The sequence below is a fragment of the Anopheles marshallii genome, chromosome 2 (genome assembly GCF_943734725.1).
Source record: "Anopheles marshallii chromosome 2, idAnoMarsDA_429_01, whole genome shotgun sequence".
Lineage (NCBI taxonomy): Eukaryota > Metazoa > Arthropoda > Insecta > Diptera > Culicidae > Anopheles > Anopheles marshallii.
In genome coordinates, this window is record NC_071326.1 from 41,975,438 (window position 1) to 41,996,113 (window position 20,676).

The window sequence follows — 20,676 nt, forward strand, 5'->3', positions numbered from 1 at the left end:
TTGTGCGATTGTCCAGTCTGCACTCATGGTTTCAAAGTTTCTTCTGGCCACTGTGTACGGCTTATGCATGACGGAGCTTACCCATGTGCAGTGCACTTTGTATCGCAACCTTTGGGAGTCATGGATGGTGCCATGATTTCAGGGAGCTTTTTCTTTTTGGTTTGTTTCTGTCTCCCCCGTACATGTACCATTACCATTTTGCTGGAAGGTACGCTTTCGGACGGGAACAATTCAGTGCTGCTTTCCAGAGTGTGAAGGTGAATTCTCTGTGAAGGTGCATTAAACACATTTGTAACGTGTGAAAAACTTTAGCCAAAAGTGTCCGGAGAATGTAAAGAGTCTAGAAAACTTTTCAAAACATAGTTTCGATGGCATTATGTATACTCTGAACAGTGGAAAACGTTGAGTTTAATGGTTACTTGAAACGTCTTGTATAAACACACTCGGGTTCTATTGCATAACGTCATCGTCAACATATTTTTGATACTTATGTCATCATTATGTCAAACTCTTAAAGATTTATACTAATCCTAATAGTACGCTGAAAAACCTCATCTTCTTCTTGACATATCGATTCACAGTACTACCAATAAGATAAGAGTAATTTTTATCATAGATATAAATAAAACAAATTAAGTTTAAAATCACGCAGCATAACTCATGTCTGCAATAAAGTTAATTCGCCGTTATACTCGTGTACATCCCTTCAAGAAGTTCCATTAGAATGTGTCTATTGCTGGCTGCCCGATGTGCTGCCGATTTGCCCCACAGCATGACACAATTTGTTTTGCAATTTGACAAGATCATCAACTAACGGGCGTGCAATCTCTGGCATAAAATACTAATCCTTATGCGGCGATACATGTGTGTGAAACATACATATACACACCCATACACACCACACTCTGACAGCTATATGGCTTCCAACTTTCCATCTCACTAGCGCCCCAAATCTCATCTCCGCACGGCCATTAACCCTTAGTGCCTTTGGTTGCTTTACAACTCGCCATGCGCCATCAAGCACATCGTACACCAACAACCCATCCTCGTTGATGACCACCGGCGCTGATAGTTCATTAGGTATAACTCCGGCTTCATTACGACCGCTCCGGAGCCAGTGTGGCTTGTATTCAACTAGTCGGTAACTTCTGAAAGTCACATTAATTAGAACCCAAAATTACGACCGGTCCGTACACGGCGAGCCCGCGAGGTTTCCGTGCGAGGTTCCTGCAGGATCTTGCGGCTACAGCTCGGGAAGGGACGGAAAAAAGCAATAAAACAATTCCTTTCCACTGTTTTGCATGCTTATCCTTGCATTACACCACAACCCAACCTTCACCACCTGCCGGATGGATCTGAAAGCAATACAAAATGGGATACTGGGCGTGGAGAGCCGTAGTCCGGCGCGTCCAGCGCGGGTGCCGAACGTTTAAAAACTCGCCCTAATGGGCCCGGTGACCGACCGGGAAGCCAGGTCGTAAATATAAAAAGGGCACGCAGTACCATAAAATACATATTAAAAATGTTCCCAGGCGAACGACTATTCTAATAGTTTCGGCGAGCGACTAACGCGCCCCGGTTCCGCACAATCACGACTAACCGGAAGTTTCGTCAGCTTCCTACGCTGTGGCACCGCGGCAACAAAGCTAACTCCCCATGCCTTGGTTCACATTTGCTTTCGGTTCTTTTTTTGGGTACGTCTTTTGTGATCGCCGGTCGTCGGAACTGGATGAACTGTCCTGTCGCACGAGCAGCAGATTATGAGCCCCAAAGTTGTGCCTGGAGGCCGACCATTCCATTAAAAGTTATGTGCTTGGGAGGATCGTTAGGATGTGGGCTCGGGGTTGATTCTTCTTCCGACTCCCCCAACAGCTGGATGGTATGGCGTCGCACGCTTACAGGACGCAAACGGAAGTCATTCTCCACGTGCTTCCCATCGTCGGCAGGACCATACACGATCAAATCTCGAGACTCACACTCGGTTGGCTAGAATGAGGATTACCCAAGCTTTGACGGTACACCCAGAAAAACCCCGTCCACTGTGGTTCGTTTATTGCCATCTTGCCCCATTGTGGCAAGCTATTCTTTGTGCGAAGGGGTGGAAAATTTTAAATTTGCTCCTCCACAATCACAGCATCTCTCGGTAAGGATTGACCGAGAATCTGACCGAAACTTCCCATACGTTTCTTTTACGAGACAACCAAGTGAGCGGGGGGGGGGGGGGGGGGGGTGGGTTGGGGTAGTAAAAAAGGAGGACTTCAAATTATAAAACCAAAACCTTTTTACACTGCGTTTGGGTCTCACTTCTTTACCATAACCATCCCAACATTCACTAGGGTTTTGCTGTGCCGCCCGGTGACCGTTCCCAACAGCGCATCTATTTCAGATGCTAAAATCTCATACACAAATTGGACCGTCGGGAAGCATCCCAACAACAAAAAAAACAAACCGTACGTCCCTTTGAACCATTGCACGATAAAGAAAAAAGACTAGCCCTAGCTGCAAACTGGAATAAGCTCCATCAGATGCCTCCCGCAAACAAACGGCCACAATAACAACAACAAAAGAGCTGCATGCCATACGTGCATACGTGCACACTTGAGACCGTGAGAAATTCACGGTGCGATGGGAAATTCACGCCCCTTAAATGGATATAAATTACACACAGAGGGCGCACTCATCCGGTAGAACCAGCAGCGAATGATCTGCCACACCGGAAAGGAGATGTACGATAGCTCGGGAAGGAAAAAATCCAACCTGGCATGGCGGACAGAAAAAAAAACCGTCTCTTCCCCAACTGCTGTCTCCTATGAAAAGCGGGAAAATAGAAGAAAAAAAAGATGAAGCATACTCCCGGAAACATCCGACTCATTTCCGGGTTCGAGCTAATGAAACTTTTTTTGCCAGCAAATGCCCTTTCATGAGCATGTGTGAAGCTTTTTTCTCCGAACTTTTGCTTCCCATATCAGTCAGCCTTCCCTGTCATAAAAAGAGATGATTTTCCCGCGAACCTACACAGGTGGTCGGATCATCAAACGGGCCGTTCGCCGGTACAGCTTCAGGTGAGTCATCATATTTTGTACCGGAACTAAACCATGAGTTGTACATCCCTTTAACTCTGTGCGTGTAGCAGATATAGGGAGCTCAGATTTCAATGTTCGTTTAAAATGTGTATTATATAGGTAAAATAAAAAATAAAAGAACATACTGGTCCAAAGCTACTTTTACCACACCAAAGTGCCTTTTTTTGCAATTAGATAGGACTTGTAAATAGCATGTACCGGGGCATCGTTATGCAAGCGGTCCACCATTCGATCGACACAAACAAGCACCGAAAACAAAGCAGAAAACGATGTAAGGCTTTGTGGAACTAATATTTCACTCGACCATCAGTACCCACTTCATCGAAAGCGATAGTGGTCATACTGGCGAAATGGTAGGCCTGTATGTAGCAAAATTAACACTGGCCGACAATAAAACCCCCCTGCATTCCGCCTCGGTTTTATTGTGAGGATTCGCTGAACTGCGAAACTTTCTGCAAACCAAAACCGGAGCAAACGGTAATAATTGCACTGTGAAAAACGGTTCCGGCCGAGGTGGTGTAGTTCGCTGCAACCATTCACCAAACAACACATGACCGCCACTATCAGTTGCGCTAACAAGGATGGTTACACTCAGGCCACGGGCAGGGTAATTGTTTTGCTATCAACAATATCAAGAGCTTTTTAGGTATCCGTTCGCAATGGTGGACGTATCGTAACGCCATTGCGAGCTGCATTTGCAAGCAATCGAGACAAGAGGGATTAGTTTTCTCGCGTGATGCATTTATTAAACTGTTTCATTTAGATATTTCACTCTGCTAGACAATAACCGTTACACAGGGATTGCTTATTTTGCTTTTCATCCTTTCAAAGCAGTAAAGTTGTTACAAATTTAGTCCCCTTAGCCTGAATGTATGCAATCGATGCTTTTTAAACACGTCACAGCCTACTAAATGTGTTGAATGCTTCAGCGTTGATGTATTAAACAAATATTCGATGTGTTTATTTGATCCGCTGACATAACATTAAATTTCAATAATATGTAAACTCTTTTGAACCCTTAACAGCTCCATTTCAATTGTAAAATGAAGAATTTCGCATACTCTTCCAATTTCCTGCTATTGCCATTACAATTTATCGCCGTGCAAATAGCAATACCTATCCCGCAAAAACCAACCTTCCGTTTCCAATAACCACCACCACAAACTACAGTTCTCCAATTGTTCCACAAATTCATTACTCATGAACCCTTGATGAAGCGTTTACCGCAATGGGTCGAATATCGCGAACGTTCGCCAGAATATGATTTATGCTAGCATTCCCCGTGCAAAACCGAAAATTTGAGCATCCTAAATTTCCAAGCCTCGGCTTTTTCCGACCGGGCGCTAATCGTAGTGTTGATTTCCAACGCGTGCAGACCATGCATTAAATGAATCCAACCAACAAAACGAGCGAAAAAACAGCAATGAAAGCAATACTGAGATTTGTTGCGATTTACGCTCGGCACGGAAGCACAGTGTAGAATTAATTAAATCAATAATTGCGCACCGCAACGAAATGGCAACCGCACAGCGACAAGATTCCCCGTTTACATACAGAGTATCTGTCGCTGACAGTAATGTAGTGAGTAATGAGGTGCGTTGCAAACAGCCACTTGTACTTCTGGATGAGTTTCCTAAATTTACTAGGGTAAGTGTACCAATAGTGGTGCATTTAGTCAGTATGCCAACTATAAAACAATGTTGGTGGTCCCGTCCATTGGCCTTGTAGGGAAACAGTCGTAAGTGTTAGCTTATTCTTTTGTCATTGCATAGACTTTCCTTAGTTCCTTAGTATAATTAGAATGCTTCAAGTACAGGATCCTTTAGCAGTTTATTGCTGTTTAGAGTATTGCATTAGCTGCAAATGTTAAGAGGGTGCAACCATTTTTGATGCACATTGCCATGAGGCACCTTCATTGTCGATCCTGTGTAGTAGATTTTCATTTTGTTCAATCACTTTCCGACTATTCCAGACTTTCCCCCTAACTGTCTTTCGATGACGGGTGCCAATCTCTGCTTTTCAATTTATTTTATTCTGTTTTTTCTTAGTTAAAATATGCCCTTTCTTTGTGATTGTTTATTTATTCATCCTGATCCACAGCACATTCCTAGTACCACAGCCGCGTGCTACAACAAAAATCAATAAAAAAAAAACCTTTTCCAAATCCCGTTAGAGAAACTGCCCCTACAATTTATTAAAAATACACCGATACTCCGGTGGTTTACTGTTACTGTGTTAACGTTAACTAATGCTCCGTGATAACATTTGCAGAGAAATGATCAACAATAGTTTATGACTACAAAATATCTGACTCCTTAGTGTCCCGAACTACTCTAAGTCGCGATCTAGTCTTACTCTTTGACTGCAGGCTTACACTCCTGGATCATTAAGAATTTATGCTTTCAAAAGCGATTGGTTTGCTAGGTTTAATGCTACGCGTTGCTAAAGACCTGAAAAATCCGTTTAGTATCAAAGCTTTGTACTGTGTTATTGTCCGTTCTACGTTAGTATTTGCTAGCGTCTTGTGGATTCCAACTCAGCAATAGATTATTTGTTGAATATTATTCAATGGTCAATTCGAATGCGACAGCCGTGCGTTTGGCCGTAGAGGGCGCCATATTGAGCACTGAAACCGATCGAGCCGATCATGCACGAACTAAGAGGATCAACGACCGGGAGAAACGACTTAATAACGCTAACCCGGCGAACGAGGTCGTGATTTCTTAGCTCCTCCAAATAAAGATTGCCGAAGACTTCTTCCTTTTTGTTTGTTTTAATATGTTTATGCAGTTAGTGTTTTATGTAATAGAAAGAACGCTTTTGCAAGTTGCAACATTATTGATAGGCTCGAAACAGTTCAGCGTAAGCTTATTCGTGTTTTGTTCTATCGTCTTCCATGGTGCCGTTCATCTGTTTGCCCATCTTGTCGTGTTAGGTCTCTTTTATCTGGACTGGAACCCCTTCAACACAGAAGAATGACGGCACAGTGTTTGTTTTTACTTATTTGTGGCTCAATTGACGCCCCGTCTATTGTATACTTGATTTCGTTTCAGTCACCTAGTGGGATTTTAAGGAACAGGGCTCCCCCTAATATAGATTTTAGATCGACAAATTTTGGGTCCAGTGATCCTCTGATCAAAATGTTTTAAGCATATAACTTATTAGAAAAAAAAGGCCAACTTTGAACAACTTTATGACCTTTACGTTTAGCTTATTTTGACGATTTTATAATGTTATTTATTTCCTTGTGAGGATTCAATAACCGTTTACGATTCCGTTTCCGTGCTTAGCTGTCATTTTCTGCGTAAAAATATGAAATTACAGCTATGTAGACTTCGATAGATAGATACCTTCTTAATTAAATGAAATTAAATTAAATGTGACTCAAACAAAACATTCAAATTACTAACTTTCTTCAACTTTTTTCCCAATACAAATTATTTGCATCCATTCTACGAAAACTGCTCAGAAACATGCTGCTGCGCCGCAAAACCCTAAAGGACTGTGAACACTTTAACTTTAAATGTTACAACATGTTTCGTAAAATTCATAACAATTCATAAAAAAACGACTAAAAAAATGTACAGAAAAATTTTCACAACTGGTTTCCTGCAACCGTTTACACGTAAAATCAAATTCCTCCCAGAAATGAACAATTGTAATTGCATAAATTTTCAACCAAACACTGCTTCGGGAAAGTTTTTCGTGCTCTGGGGTGTTTTTTTTTGTGCCACTTTGCTGCGCCAGGTTTTCGCACTGTAACGAGAGCATGCACTTTCCGTACTCTCCACCATTCGGCGACGGATGGATTCGAATAGGAGAAAGAAAGGTATGAATTGAACTTTCCAAACGCAACACCAATCCATCCCATTGCACCTGTGGTAGATATGTGTGTTGTTGTCGTTATTTATGCTCCACCGTTCGGAGCGGTTAATAAAAAAAAAGCACGAAGCTTACAACATCGGAACGGAGCGGGGATAACGTAGAAAAGGACCGAAATCGTTGTCTACCGGAAAGAATGTGGTGGCCATTTTTATTGCTTAACAACGGCCCAACGACACCCAGCGGTATGGCCATGTTGTCTCACCGATTCTTGTGCCATCCACCAATCAACCCGCACTGCTGCGATGAACCGGAGTTGTTATTTATTTTCGCTACTACACCGAACTTCTCCACTGGATGGTTGGCAGCATCCAACCCTTGCCTCGCATCAGTTCATTGTTGCCACCAAAATGGATATTTTTTTACTCGTCACATCGTGTTACTGTTCCACAGTTTTTTTTTTTTTTGTTGCCCCATGAATCCTGGATCACCCTATAGCCAAGGGGCCCGAAGGGTTGCGCACATAACCTCAAACGATGCCACACCGGGTTGCCAGGTGAGTTGCCATTATGAATAGGAAATAAAATGCTTCCACAAATGTTCATGTGCCACCATATTGGTGTGTGCTTTTTTGCTCGTTTACCTTCCTCCTGGGCTCGACTGATAGACTACGCTCGTTAGCTTTTTATTCGCTTTTTTCGTTTTGCTTTCCTGTCCTTTGTTGTCTCCCAACGTACCCGAGTTAGACAGATTGTTCATCCGTCGTCGCTGTATGCCATATACGCTCTGGCTGCCATGGAACAACGATGCGTGTGGGGTAGATGCACTATACCGGACCTAGAGTTTGCAACGGTCTCGGGTTCCATTACACCAAATGGAAAAGCTCTTGCTCCCGAGCGGGTTATAATTACGGTGCGCGCATGATGAGTCCAATAAAACATTTTATTCGCCCGTGTGTATGTGTGTACGAGTGGATGTGAGTTTTCACCTCTTGCTTTGTTTGTTGCGGTGATGGAATATAAAGTGCAATGCATGATAGCTGCATTAGCTGTCAAAATTGGCACTTCTAACATCAGATATCTGAATGAAAGTGGTCCCATTCCGAAGCTTTTAAAGGTTGTTTGTAGAGCAAGGCTAGTCTGTAATAAACGGTTAGTTTTTTTTTAAACTAATAAAAAAAGGTTTTTTGATATTAAAAAAAAGTAGAATCAAAAGATCCTGCTACATATACAACATATACTAATAAATTAATTGCAATATTGAACATTATTCCTGTTCCGAGTCACTACAACCGTAGCAGGATTATCATTCGTGGATGATTGGTCCGGATAGGATTTTGTCCTGTCCTGAAGGAATTAAAAGTCTTCATGTATTCTATATTAGATTCTATTCTATATTGATTAGTATGTGATTCACTTATGAGTATAATATATCATTAACATTCAGATTTTGCTGTTTCACATTTGGACGCTGGATGAGTTGGATAATTCTATATGTATTTTGGAATCCGTCAATCTGTAGAACACGAGCAATTGTTGTTACCTTAGTTGAAAACCACTGAAAAGTTCAATTGATAATTGCATCTAAATATACCCATTGTGGCTGTACAGTTCCCAATATTTCACCATAAGTGTTCCTATTTAAACTATTCTCGGAACGTGAAAACAGTTTGACTGTGAGAATTGCAGCGTTTACAGCGAAACAACGCATGAAGCATATCATGTAAATTTCATACAAACGACACAAATTTACACACGGTGTTTGAGCCATTTTTCGAAAAAAAGACAAATTTAGTGAAGTGTTACAAAATAGTTTACGCGCTGGTGTTGCTTTTCAACTGAATCAATAATTATAAGCATTATAAACATTGGCTTAAATTCAAACGGTGAAATTATTTCCAAAATCGAGTGTTTTACATATATAAATGATCAGCTTAGGATAAGGAGTGCAGGATAAAAGCTGGATAAGTGCTGGATAAGGAGTGATTAGGATTAAGGAGTGCAGGAGTGTAAGAATAAAAATGTCTGTCATTGTAGTATATCCATATTTCTTTTAAGATAAAATGTAAAGAACACTTTTGCCATAATTAATTCTAAAGTCATATTTGGGATGCTTACCCAAGTACTTTTGCATATTTTAGAGTTTCATTATTTCTTGGTCTCCTTTCTCTCCCTTCCATAACACTCTACTGAGCCATCTAGAGAAGTGTAAGTTTGATTAATATTAAGTTAAAGCACCTACCCTATTTCTTACACCCCTCGTACATTTCCGTTGTGTAAAACATATCCTAACACGACGCGAAAATGAACTTTTTTTTATTTATCGGAAGAACGACCGGGCCGTATATTTTATAGACTATACTTAAACGTAAATAGTTCAACAGACAGTTCAATTTATGTGACGGAGAGATATTTCCTTCTCCCAGCATTACGATGCACCTTATCCCGGGTGAACTCGGTATATATTTTTCTATCCTTTCGGGATCATGTTGATTTCTCCCTCCTAATGACTTGCCTTGGCGCACTTTCCCTCTTGCTTGTCCAGTATTTGGCGAATCTTATTGATGTTGTCGTCCGTGAGGATTGATATTTCCAGTTGATACAGCATAGATCTGTCTCCAAGAGCATGTCAGACTGCGTCTTGGCAGCGTTTGTCTCAACCGTTATGGGAGCGTCCGCCGAAACATCTTAAGGTGAAACCTCGACAACAGCAGTAGGATATATAACCAGAATAATAACAAGAAACATTGGACAGAGCGAAAATGAACCTATTCTACAAAGAACTAATATTTCACATCACCAACGCGAGTTGTTAAATATTTTACATGTGTTAAACTTCATTTGACAGCTCACAAACATTTTTCGATACTGTGAAGGTTAAAATCGTCCGAGTATCGTATGCGAGAAAATAATACATACATTTATAATCACTTCATTTATAATCACTATTTTACTAAGTACATCACCTTCTATTTTTACATTTCCCGACAAATTTACGTTCATAGAGTGCAAGTTAGGCAATGTAATCACCATTTAATGTAAGCTCCAAACAAAAGAAATTACAAAACTTATATGCAATCTTTAGCACAGCCCTAAAAAGCTTAAATTTGAAACGATTTTTTTCCGAAACACTCTTTCTGATCAAACACAACACAAACTACAAATTGGCGAGTTCATTATGAAACACCGGCGTTGGCGATTCTACCAACTATTCGCAACCTTCTCGAACGCTCAATTATGTGTTTGGTACATAATTTTTTTTTGTTTTGCCTCTCCACTTGCCAACCAGAAGAAACCGTGTTTTGGTTAATATGATCAAATTTAAAAATTTAACCAAATTCTCATTTTTGCTTTCCCGTTGATGGCACTAATTTTATTTCCTACGCTTCGTACGTATACCCTCAGCAAACGCGACAGGACTGAACCATTTGAAGACAGCTTGCAGAGCAATGGTGAGTGGTATATGAAGTAAAAAAATATAAAAACTCTGACTCATTTTCGTAATTGCTTTTCACACTGTCCAGCGCCGGAAACGAATGAACACGCTAGAAACATGACCATCTTGAAAAAGTGGGTCTCCATCAAGGGACACCAAACCATTGGAAACGCATCTTCAAACACACATACAAACAAAGCAAAAACGAAAAAGAAACCATCATACACACGGCAACGGTTCGTACCACATTAGATCCATTAGAGGTGACCATGGTGAGCTAGTGCTGTGGGAAATTTTGTCTTTTCCCAGTTGGAGAGATTGTAACACACACAAAAACCAAAAACCCACCACCCCGCACCCCCGATCCAGGTCCAACCGAGCTGTAACGAAGGAAAGCAAACCACCCAACCAAAACCGACGACAAGCATCATGGGGCGGGGAAAAAAAGAATCTGTCTCGTTGTCTGTTGGCCGGACAGACGAGCCTTGGTTTTGCTGCACTAGCCGAAACGAAAACAAAAACCATCACTGCCCAGAAACACACTACACGCAGCCTGCCAAATCATGGCTGATTAATTTTGTAGCCAAGTGTGCGCTAGCACTTGGCAGTCCTTCCACGGGCCGGATTTGCTCGGGCGTGACCTCCACGGCTTTCCGTCATCGTCCCTGCGCGTAGAACTTTAAATTAAATTCCCCAAAGCAACTGCCATGCCGTGTCTCGGTGGAAAACGCCACGGCAAAAGTTTCGACCGTGGTCCGCGCCTTGACGCCCAGTTTCGGTGCTTTCTAATTAATTCACTTAAGTTATTAATTTCTTCACGGAGCTTAAAGAGGTGGCCCAATGCCGGTCTCATTACGGAAGGCCCGCCTAGCGACAATGTTAGTTGTTTTTTTTTTCTTCGGGTTTACTTTTCGCCCGCCTGTTCACTAGTGTATGTCACGCAGCATGGAAAAGCGTTGAGTAGGTTGGAGAGTAGGCAAAAGTGGAACAATCAGGTGCTCCACCGTGAAGACGAGCGTGAAAAACTTGTCCTCTGACCGCTACAAGAGGATAAACTAATTCACCAGCAAAAAAGCTTCATTTGCTGGAACGACACTCATAACGGGTGCGTGAAAAGTTTTACGACCTTGTTTAAATAATAGCATCTGGGGGGGAAAGAGACATATAACTAAAATCGAAAGAAGTTCCACCTTGCAAGAAAATAAATTGTGCATATTTATGTTCTTGTTTAACTTCTCAAAGTGCGCTATTAAATGGATAGAAATTATACAAAAATAACTACACATCTTATTTATATCTTTTAATATATATATATATATACTATATACTTCATATTTCATTTCGATATATGAGCAATGAGCAATTTGTAATATTTTTATGTAACCAGAAGCAGATCAAATAGGGAGTTTAATAGGTGGCCGCTCAGGTCCCCGCCATGTAAGGAGCCCCGAAAAAAGGATGTTTAACAGGAAAGAAGCGTATGAAAGAGTAAAGGGCACAGTATGCCCAAAACTAAGAAGGCTTTGAATATTCGAATCTCAATGATTAGTAACTCTTTTCCAAACATCAAAACAAAAAGAAACCCAATTGAGTCGAATGAAAGTTCTGGCTTTAAGGGAACTGTTTCCTCCCAATTGATCTGAGAGCTCATAGCTGACTGACACCTAACACGTGTCATAGCGTATCGCCATAACCAGCAACACCATGTGTGCTGAGAACGCTCGAATTTACACTTAAATGTGAAAAAACTGAAGCTCATTGCTTTTAAAAAATACCCTGGAATTAAATTACCACTGGTGAACCTACTGTATCTACATGTAATATTTATTATGTTGATTCAACAAACACTCCGTTAGCTGCAGCTGAAGTTTCAACTTTATTTCGAATACAACTTTTATAAACAAATTGCTGAAAAGCTGACCATTCTACAGAACTTTAATCATGCGACAGGCACATATTACACGGAGTATGCAATTCTCGCAAGAGATAAAACATTGCGATTTTCGCATTACTAAATTTATTTTTTTTCCTACCTCTACATAAACGCATGTAAAAATTTTATTTTTCACATGAAAATACAATTCAGTTGGTACGCTCCGAGTCTTTCCATTTATTTTAATTTGTTCTGAACGTGTTACGAATGCTCAGAATTCCTGGAAGAAACTGTTATCATACAGTGAAAATTTTCAAACCTATATTCGGAATATTATCGATCGGGAAATCCTTTTCCCCCCAAATCGAGCTGCTGCTAAGCCCTCATTCTGCCGTCCTAATAAGAAATAAAAACGCAGCCATTGTACCGGCACCGTAAAATGCCGGTTAAACATCCGGCTCAATATATTTGTTCAATGTTTGCAAACAAAATAAAACATGGCAAATAAATTCACTATTCCCGGTCCAGCAAAAAGGAACGCTGATCGGTGCTGGACGATGCTGGAAAATGATAATAATATCGTTGGCACACGATTCATTGGCGATCCGTGCGGTGCTGGATGGATGATTTTCCCACAGGATATACAATCCATATTACGAGACACAACCATCCCGGTGATATTGTCCGTTTTTCTATCCCGTTTTATCAATATATTCAACCGGCCAACCGGCGCGCCGGGCGCAAGGAATTCCAAATCGATACGTTTGCACGATCTGTTTGCGCTATTTTATTGTGGCATCAATCGGCAGTCGATTTGCATTCGACTGTGGATCTGTTTGAGCACAATCACCTACACGTGCACACATGCGAGTCTAGCGCCACTGTTTGTGTGAAGCGCAGTGAAAAAAGGGAGAAGCTAACATCACCAACAAAAAAACTGTGAACGAGATACCTCATGCACATGCATGCGAGAAAAAGCATTGCATTGAATTGTAGCAAATGTTTGGTTTGGCAGGTCAGCGAATGTTTTGTTAACATAATATTTACAATCAATACGTAGTGCTGCTTGCACCAACTTAGGCAATACTGTTTGTTTTGCTATCACGTTTTAGCTGAATCTCATAATCGATGTTGGTAGAAATAAATGTAAAAAAATTCCATTCTCTATCCCCAGCGAAGGGTTGGTATTTTGCACAACAAGAACTTCAACGTCAAATTGCAAATTCATGGAATCGACTCTATTTGTGCAAACATCTGGTTCTGTTTGCGACGGTAAATTTACCATGTCACAGGTGCATTTGACGCATGTCCAACCATTTGAAATGGTCTATGCCTCTAGGAAATTTTGGTTCATTTTGAAACATCAAAGTTCACGGATGTACGGCGCTTCTTGTATAGGTCACATCACAAACAGAGAGTGCGATTCAGGCCAGTTCATGCTGTTGGGTACGATGTACAGTTGAGTTCGTCTGACACGGCCACACTTCCCTTTAACACTCCGGATTCAGAGTAAGGGGATCCTTGGTCATGGTCATTAGAGCTAAATATCATTGTCAAATAGTGCTGAACGCAATCAATCGGTTGCAATCATCGTGAGGTCATTCCATGGATCGGAAGATTTGGTGCTTGTAGGACTTCAGACTATGCTTTGTACCAGTTAGCCTAGCTTATTTCCAAATTTATTTTACAGCGGAACATCTCTCTACTTCAAAACAAGATATATTGTTAGTGCTAGTTGAACAATTTTTCATATCATATACACAACTACTTATTCGATTCGTGTTCCTGCACACAACTGAATGTTTGTATACGCCTCTACGCAAATACATCCCATGCACCATCGAAGGTCAATGCTGTTTGCCTTCGAACTTGTGCAACGTCGTCTCATCGTTCGCACAAACATTCCGTCCAGCCGGCGTCACCGGTATTCGGTTCCAGGCAGGTCCCTTTACTCGTCTGCTGCCCGTTCTCATCGATGGAAGTATTACAAAAAAAAAAAAACGTCATTGGCAAACGGCGACCGGCAACAAAGACGATTAGCTTCCATACCTCACCGACCCGTTTACCGGCGCGTACTAGGCGCCAGTGACGGAATCCGTTGTGTCAAGAAGCAGACCAAGGATCTCCACAACTGCATCATCATCATCTTGACGCAGAATCGTCAAGGCAAAAGGCAGACCACTTCATAGTGGTGTATAGATTGATGCCATGGAAGAAGGAATATGGTTTGTTATCGTCGATGTGGTCTCATAGATGGAACACAAAATTGATGGCTATAACATTTTATAACGCTCTTGGTCAAAATTATGCGATCAACTTAACGTTGACAAACGTACCGGGCAGCGGAAATACATCTCTGGCTTTCACTCAAGGATTTACAAATACAGATTGCATACCCACAGGCGTTTCGAGAGCCTTCCGATATGCAATTAGCCTGACAAAAATATCGCATTTCCAGCATTATAAAAGGCAGTGAATTATTAATTTAATCTACTTTCATAACATTATAGAAACCAGCAACTTGATTATAGAAAAACACTGCAAATAAAAAGTAGCATTGCTTGTTGTAATAGCCCATTTTTAATGTTGTGCAATGGTCTTCATTTTACGATAAAAGCAATCACATTTAACCTCAATAACCCGTTCCGCCAAATATACATTCTATCAACAGCTACTAAAATGTGGCATGAGAGTGTACACCTTGAAAACTGGGAAGCATCATCGAGCACATACTAGATCCGGCCATACACAAACACTTCCGCCCTTTCGCGAATATTGACGCTTTATTAACATCCTCACTACGAATGATGAGTTGACTACGAAATTTGTGTACACAGCGCTAACACTGAAGCAGTTTAACTCGCACTGACGCCGGTTGCCGAGCGTTCGAAATTCTGTTCAAGAAGGGAAAAGCGATTAGAACGCAGGAAAGGACCTCCGATTGATGATGTATGGCGTGTAAGACCACTTCCGACACCGACCCGCTGGTGCACCCGATCGGCGTGAAGGTTAAAGTGCGATGTCCGTGGTAATGGAAGCTGACGCAGGATCATGACGCAGCGGACGTGATTCGGAACCGGGCCTCTCTTCCTTCCAGCTCATGCGGAATGATGGTGCAGAATTAAGATTGCGCTCCGCTCGTTGAAGGGCTCGCGTTTATTCGAGCTGTCGTTAAAATTTCGCCAATTCGATTGCACCAAAAACCCGGAACGACGATCCGGATCCGGAGATGAACTAGATGATTGAGCATGTATTTGGCGCGTCGTCGTCGTCATCCGGCACCAAACAACGGCGAGTGACTGAATGTGAGCTGAATGACTACCAGTGAGGCAAAAAGATGAAAAAACTACACGCAAAATTATCCGTTCCTCTTGCACCGTGCCGTCTGTCCTGCTGCCAGCCACAAAGTGCGAATGTCCGGATAGGAACGGGGAGGTTTTTTTACTCACGGCACGAAGTGCCGGTGCTTCAGATTGCGACACAGACAATCTGTCACCGAATGGATGAATTTGGTTGGTTGATACTACTTTTTTTGAGCAGAATAGGATAAGATTTTTTTTCCTATCCGTGAAAACAGCCACTACATTCCGGACTACATTCACTAGGGTTGGAAAGCGAACGGAGGTTAGTAGTAAGGCATCGAACGAATGGAGCCGTACAGAATGGATTCAAAGTATGAAGAGCGAATACATGATCGATACTCCAACAAAATGATAAGCGGTGAACAACATTAATTGATATCTGAAAACTTACTGCAAGAGTCCTAATGAAAAATGGATAAGAATCTAGAATCATGTAACTACTTGTGTAGATTGAAAATGAAAGATTTGTAAGAAGTAAAAACACAAGTACTTAAATATCCAACTAAACATCTAATACTCGTAAAAATTATTCGTTATTCTGCATTTAGCACCATATATTACTAAGCAATGAGCAATAATTTAATCAGGTCCATCAATTTTGTCCAATCGACCATTTCGATAGAACAAAATATCCGTCTTATACGCCTTAACTTATGCAATCGATAAAACAAAGTGTTAGTTTTAAGAAATGATTAAAGAAACTTTATTTGAATGCAAAACGTTTCTACAACAAACAAATGCTTCTGTTTAAACAGATAAAAATTTACAACCTTATTTCGATAAGTACTAAACTAAAAATGTTTGCTTTAGTTCTTATCTTATTCATCTGTTCATTGTTTTGCGTTGTTCAAAGCAAAGTGATACCTGTGTAACTTTTTGAAACGTTTCGTAGTTTGCTTACCAGATATTTCTCCTATACAGTTTTAATTCAATTTACACAACATTCATTCGCCTGAATGTCACATTCGATTACTGTTCTTGAAGCTCATCTGCAACATTGTTATTGTATCCACAAATCCACCCCGATTCCACTGTTTGCAGGCGGTGTTTCTCCCCATCGTACGCACGCTGCAAACGATTAAAAAACCTTTCCGCCTTCCCTAGCAGACAACTAACAGCTGTCAAAAATTTAATAACGCTAAGTGATTTTTCCTCACTATGACCGCCAGCGTGGTATTTCCGAGGGAGCAGGGACCTGCCGGTAGCGTCGGTAAAAATGATTTTTGCCACAATGCATGCCCCAATGAAACGATTTTTCACTGCACCACGCTGCCACGCAGGACGACAGCGAAGGAATGCAACCCATGCAGGCCGGTGTTGTGCATGGTGCATCCGGGCATTTTGCCAAACGACACCCGCGATAAGCAAACGAATCGAAACGGACGAATTCACCATACGGAAGCAACCCGCTAAGCTCAATTCAATGGGATTTGTCATGGGTGGGGGATGAGCTAGCGCAGGTGGTGACAAGGGACCGCGAATCACGCACTGCACATTCCCACTACCATCCACCGGGTCATCTTACCACTCCCTTGCCCTCTTACCCACCGATGAGGTAATGCCAACAGTCGGCGACTGTACCACTTGTGACATGAATATTAAACATACCACTACGATTGAACTCGCGTCTGCCTTGCCGCTTTACCCACTGCATGCGTGCCATCCATTGCGTACATGCAGCACAGCATTATCAACTATGCGTACGTTTCTGTGATCGAGTCGAGCCGGTGCGTTTTCGATTATAATTCGATTAAAGGTTGAACATTCGGCCCAACTTCACAAAATCGTTCAACGATTAAAAGGTACATTTTACGGCAGCGGAAGAAAAGGCAAGTGGTTAGTGCTTTGGCCCTTCGTCATCTTACCGCACAAGGGTTTTTTTTACCCTAAAGACATCTAACAAACGACAACAAACTTACATGCCTTCTGACACTTCACTGTGAACTTTGGATCAAATAGTTTTCATCCAATATGATCGTAGATGTGATCGTATATGAATATGGTGGAATCGTAAATATGGACACTTAATATGGTGTGGAATCTGTCACAGGGAATGATATCAATTAAAAATATTAGTGCATGTGGTGAATCAAGTGGACTATCTTCACCTTTTTATCGACTAAAAGGTGCTCATTTTTCATAATTCTAACAAACGATCAACTTATTAAATGAGCTTCTGAGCTATTATATTGTTCAGATGTGGAGCTACACAGTAATGTATAGGAGGGTAACCTCCAATGCTTGCAAAGAAGAAACAAATGTGGTTATACATCAACAATGTTGCATTTATTGTTTGGTACTATAGTTGTGGATTACTAATGGAAACAAATGTTGAACAAACTAAAAAGTTGAGTTGTCCAAAACTTAGTATACATCGATTGTTTCAAAATCGTGCGAAAAAAAGGAAAAACTTATGAACATCCCTACAAAAGTCTAAATTACTTTTTTTTTTGTTAAATTTTAATTTAACATAAGGAGATCGACCTGTCCAAAATGGAAATCCACATTTGGTTGACGCGAACTCCTCGGAACATTTTGCTTCAACCATATTTAGGTGAATTGGTACGGGACTTAAATAATGTGTTGTTCATAATGCTCACTTGCCACACATGCTATATTATATATTGTGACGACATTTTGTTAATTAAATGAGCCATCCGGCCCAATTGTAGTCAATCAAAAGTTAATTTACCCGAAACGCAGGAACTATTGAGACTAAACAAGTGTTTTCTAATGCGCCAATCAAACATAGCACATCCGCAAATTACTTCAGTTTAAATATAATCCAATATCAAAGAACTATTACCACTGCGCCTATTGAATTAACTAATTTTGCAGCGCACAGAGGGAAATTGTTAATACAATCGATGTTGCAGATAGTGTACTGCAGTCGATAAAATTGCTGCCATGTCTTGTCCCATCACCAATCACCAAATTGCACGACAGAACACCAAAGGCCCAAATTTGAAACTCAATTTAGCCCCGGGCTACACTTGCATTGATGGTGCAGATGAAAATGGACGAAAAAAAAAACACAGTCATACAATTACGTACAATTCTAACCTCCAATCAAACAACGCGTGTGCCAAACGCTAATCGATGACATTGCCCACACCAAAAGCTAAAAATCCCTCGTACTTGATCGGCATCCATCAGTACAGTTGGCAGATCCAAAACGCACCGGGGACACCCGCCTAACCTCCAAAGACGACTTTTATGGTTGTCCAATTTTATGAGTTCATTTGCTTCCGCACACATACACCGTGTTCGAACGATCACGGTCACGCAAACCGGTGGTGCGGACACCGGCCGGAGGATGGATGGTGGTTGCCGAATAATCGATTTGCGCTGCCGAATGTTGGAAACGGGCTGGTCGAAATCTAAATGCGGCTAGTGGTGACCCTGTGGCCGAGGACGAACACGTCCCGGTAACTAAATGGGTCAGTGTCGATGCCGATCTTTCCCGGCCAATGTCCTTCCGGTGGAGTGAGTGATGTGAGGCTTCCCTTCCTTCATGCCTGCACGTGCTGCAGCCGGGCGGTACGCACAGCTACCACAGCTGACGTTCGCACGCGGTAATTGCTTTTCGGTTGACACCGTGACACTTTCGCACCTACCCGGCCTGTATGGGGTGGGGAGGTTTGATGATGCATACGCGCATCGGCGTGCGAATCGGTTTAGCGCGTACCACAAAACCCGGCCCATCATATAAAAGCCGTCCGCAGAGCGCTTAATCGATATCAGTTTCGGTTATCTCATCAATCAATTAATTTCCGCTCCCTCAAGCGCGCTCAAACCCTTTCAAACGTTATTCTACAACATGATTCGTGCTGCTGTCCTGTTCGCACTGGTGGCTCTGGTGGCCGCTGAACCACCGTTGCGTTTCCGACCCCGGGCCGCCTTCGGAGTGCAGCGACCAAACGCTCGTTTCGCCCGGCTAGAGGAAGCACCTCCGGCACAGCAGGAACCAGCAGGATACAACTATCCCAAGCCGATGTCTTCAGGCTATCACTATCCCAAGCCGGATCAGGCATTCCCCCTGCCTGGGGAGGAGATGCCTCCTGCCTTCACCACTGAAGCTGCACCCGGTGCCGCAACAACTACGGTACCTCAGGAAGAACAACCGGCGACCACGGAATCCAGCGATTCTGTGACCACCACTGCTGCCTATGAGGACTACGAGGACACTGCTGCACCATTGGAACCCACGGCTGATTCCAACACAAGCGCCAAGTTGCGCCGTCGTCAGCAACTCAGTGCACGCCGTCCGGTTCCGCTAACACTTTTCAACCGTCAAAGTCAACGGCTCGAGGACCTTCCTGCCGTGTTGGTGGATCAGCAACCGGACCAGCAGCTGGCACGTCCAGTCTATCTCATCAATCTTCCCGAATCGACCCTTCAGCAGCTGGTTTTGCTCAACAACGCACAGCTAGCAGGCCTTCAACTTGCTCCACAGCCTACCGCCGTCTATCTGTCCGAACTGGATTACATCTACAAGAAGAAGTAGAACCATCTTTCGGCTCCCGGCTTTTCATCTTCCAATCCTAGCATCAAACGGGTGCCTACTGTCCATTCGCTAGGATTAGTAACGATGCACCCTCGTCGGACCAAAGAAACGACCCTTCGGAATGCTGCTGTTACTCGTGTGATACCCGTGCAATGTATAGAAATTGTGTAATAATAAAACCTGTTAACTTGTACGCTCGACAAGATTGTCCTTTTTTACTCTCTACATCGTCCGCCTTTGAAAGCCAACCATTGTCTGCGGCAATCGATATCCAGATCAATGAAAATACAACACCACTTCAGTCTATTCTTAGCATCAGAGCACGCTACAACGATTGGCCCGAAATGTCTCTCTAAAAAGATTTCTTTCCAGCTTTGTACAGCGGCTTCTACACGTGGAAAGCAGCATCCAGCCAGCATTCCAGATGCTTTTCAGCACGGTGGCGCAAATCATTCATCCGCACCGTCGAAAAGACACTTCTGCTCAAATCGAACCACTCGAGGCAGCGGTTCGCTTCTGGTGCAAGCACCCAACCACTCACGGTCTGTCACATTCTGTCAACTCACCTAGCTAATTGAAAATTGATGATTTACC

The 20,676-nt window shown here is 42.3% G+C and overlaps 1 protein-coding gene across 1 annotated transcript; it reads left to right on the top strand.

Annotated features, from left to right (window-relative positions):
• The first annotated feature begins 19,395 nt into the window (after positions 1–19,395).
• Positions 19,396–20,082, top strand: LOC128709416 (uncharacterized). Its single transcript, XM_053804411.1, has one exon. The coding sequence runs from the start codon at positions 19,396–19,398 to the stop codon at positions 20,080–20,082; it is 687 nt and encodes a 228-aa protein (XP_053660386.1).
• The last annotated feature ends 594 nt before the right edge of the window (positions 20,083–20,676 follow it).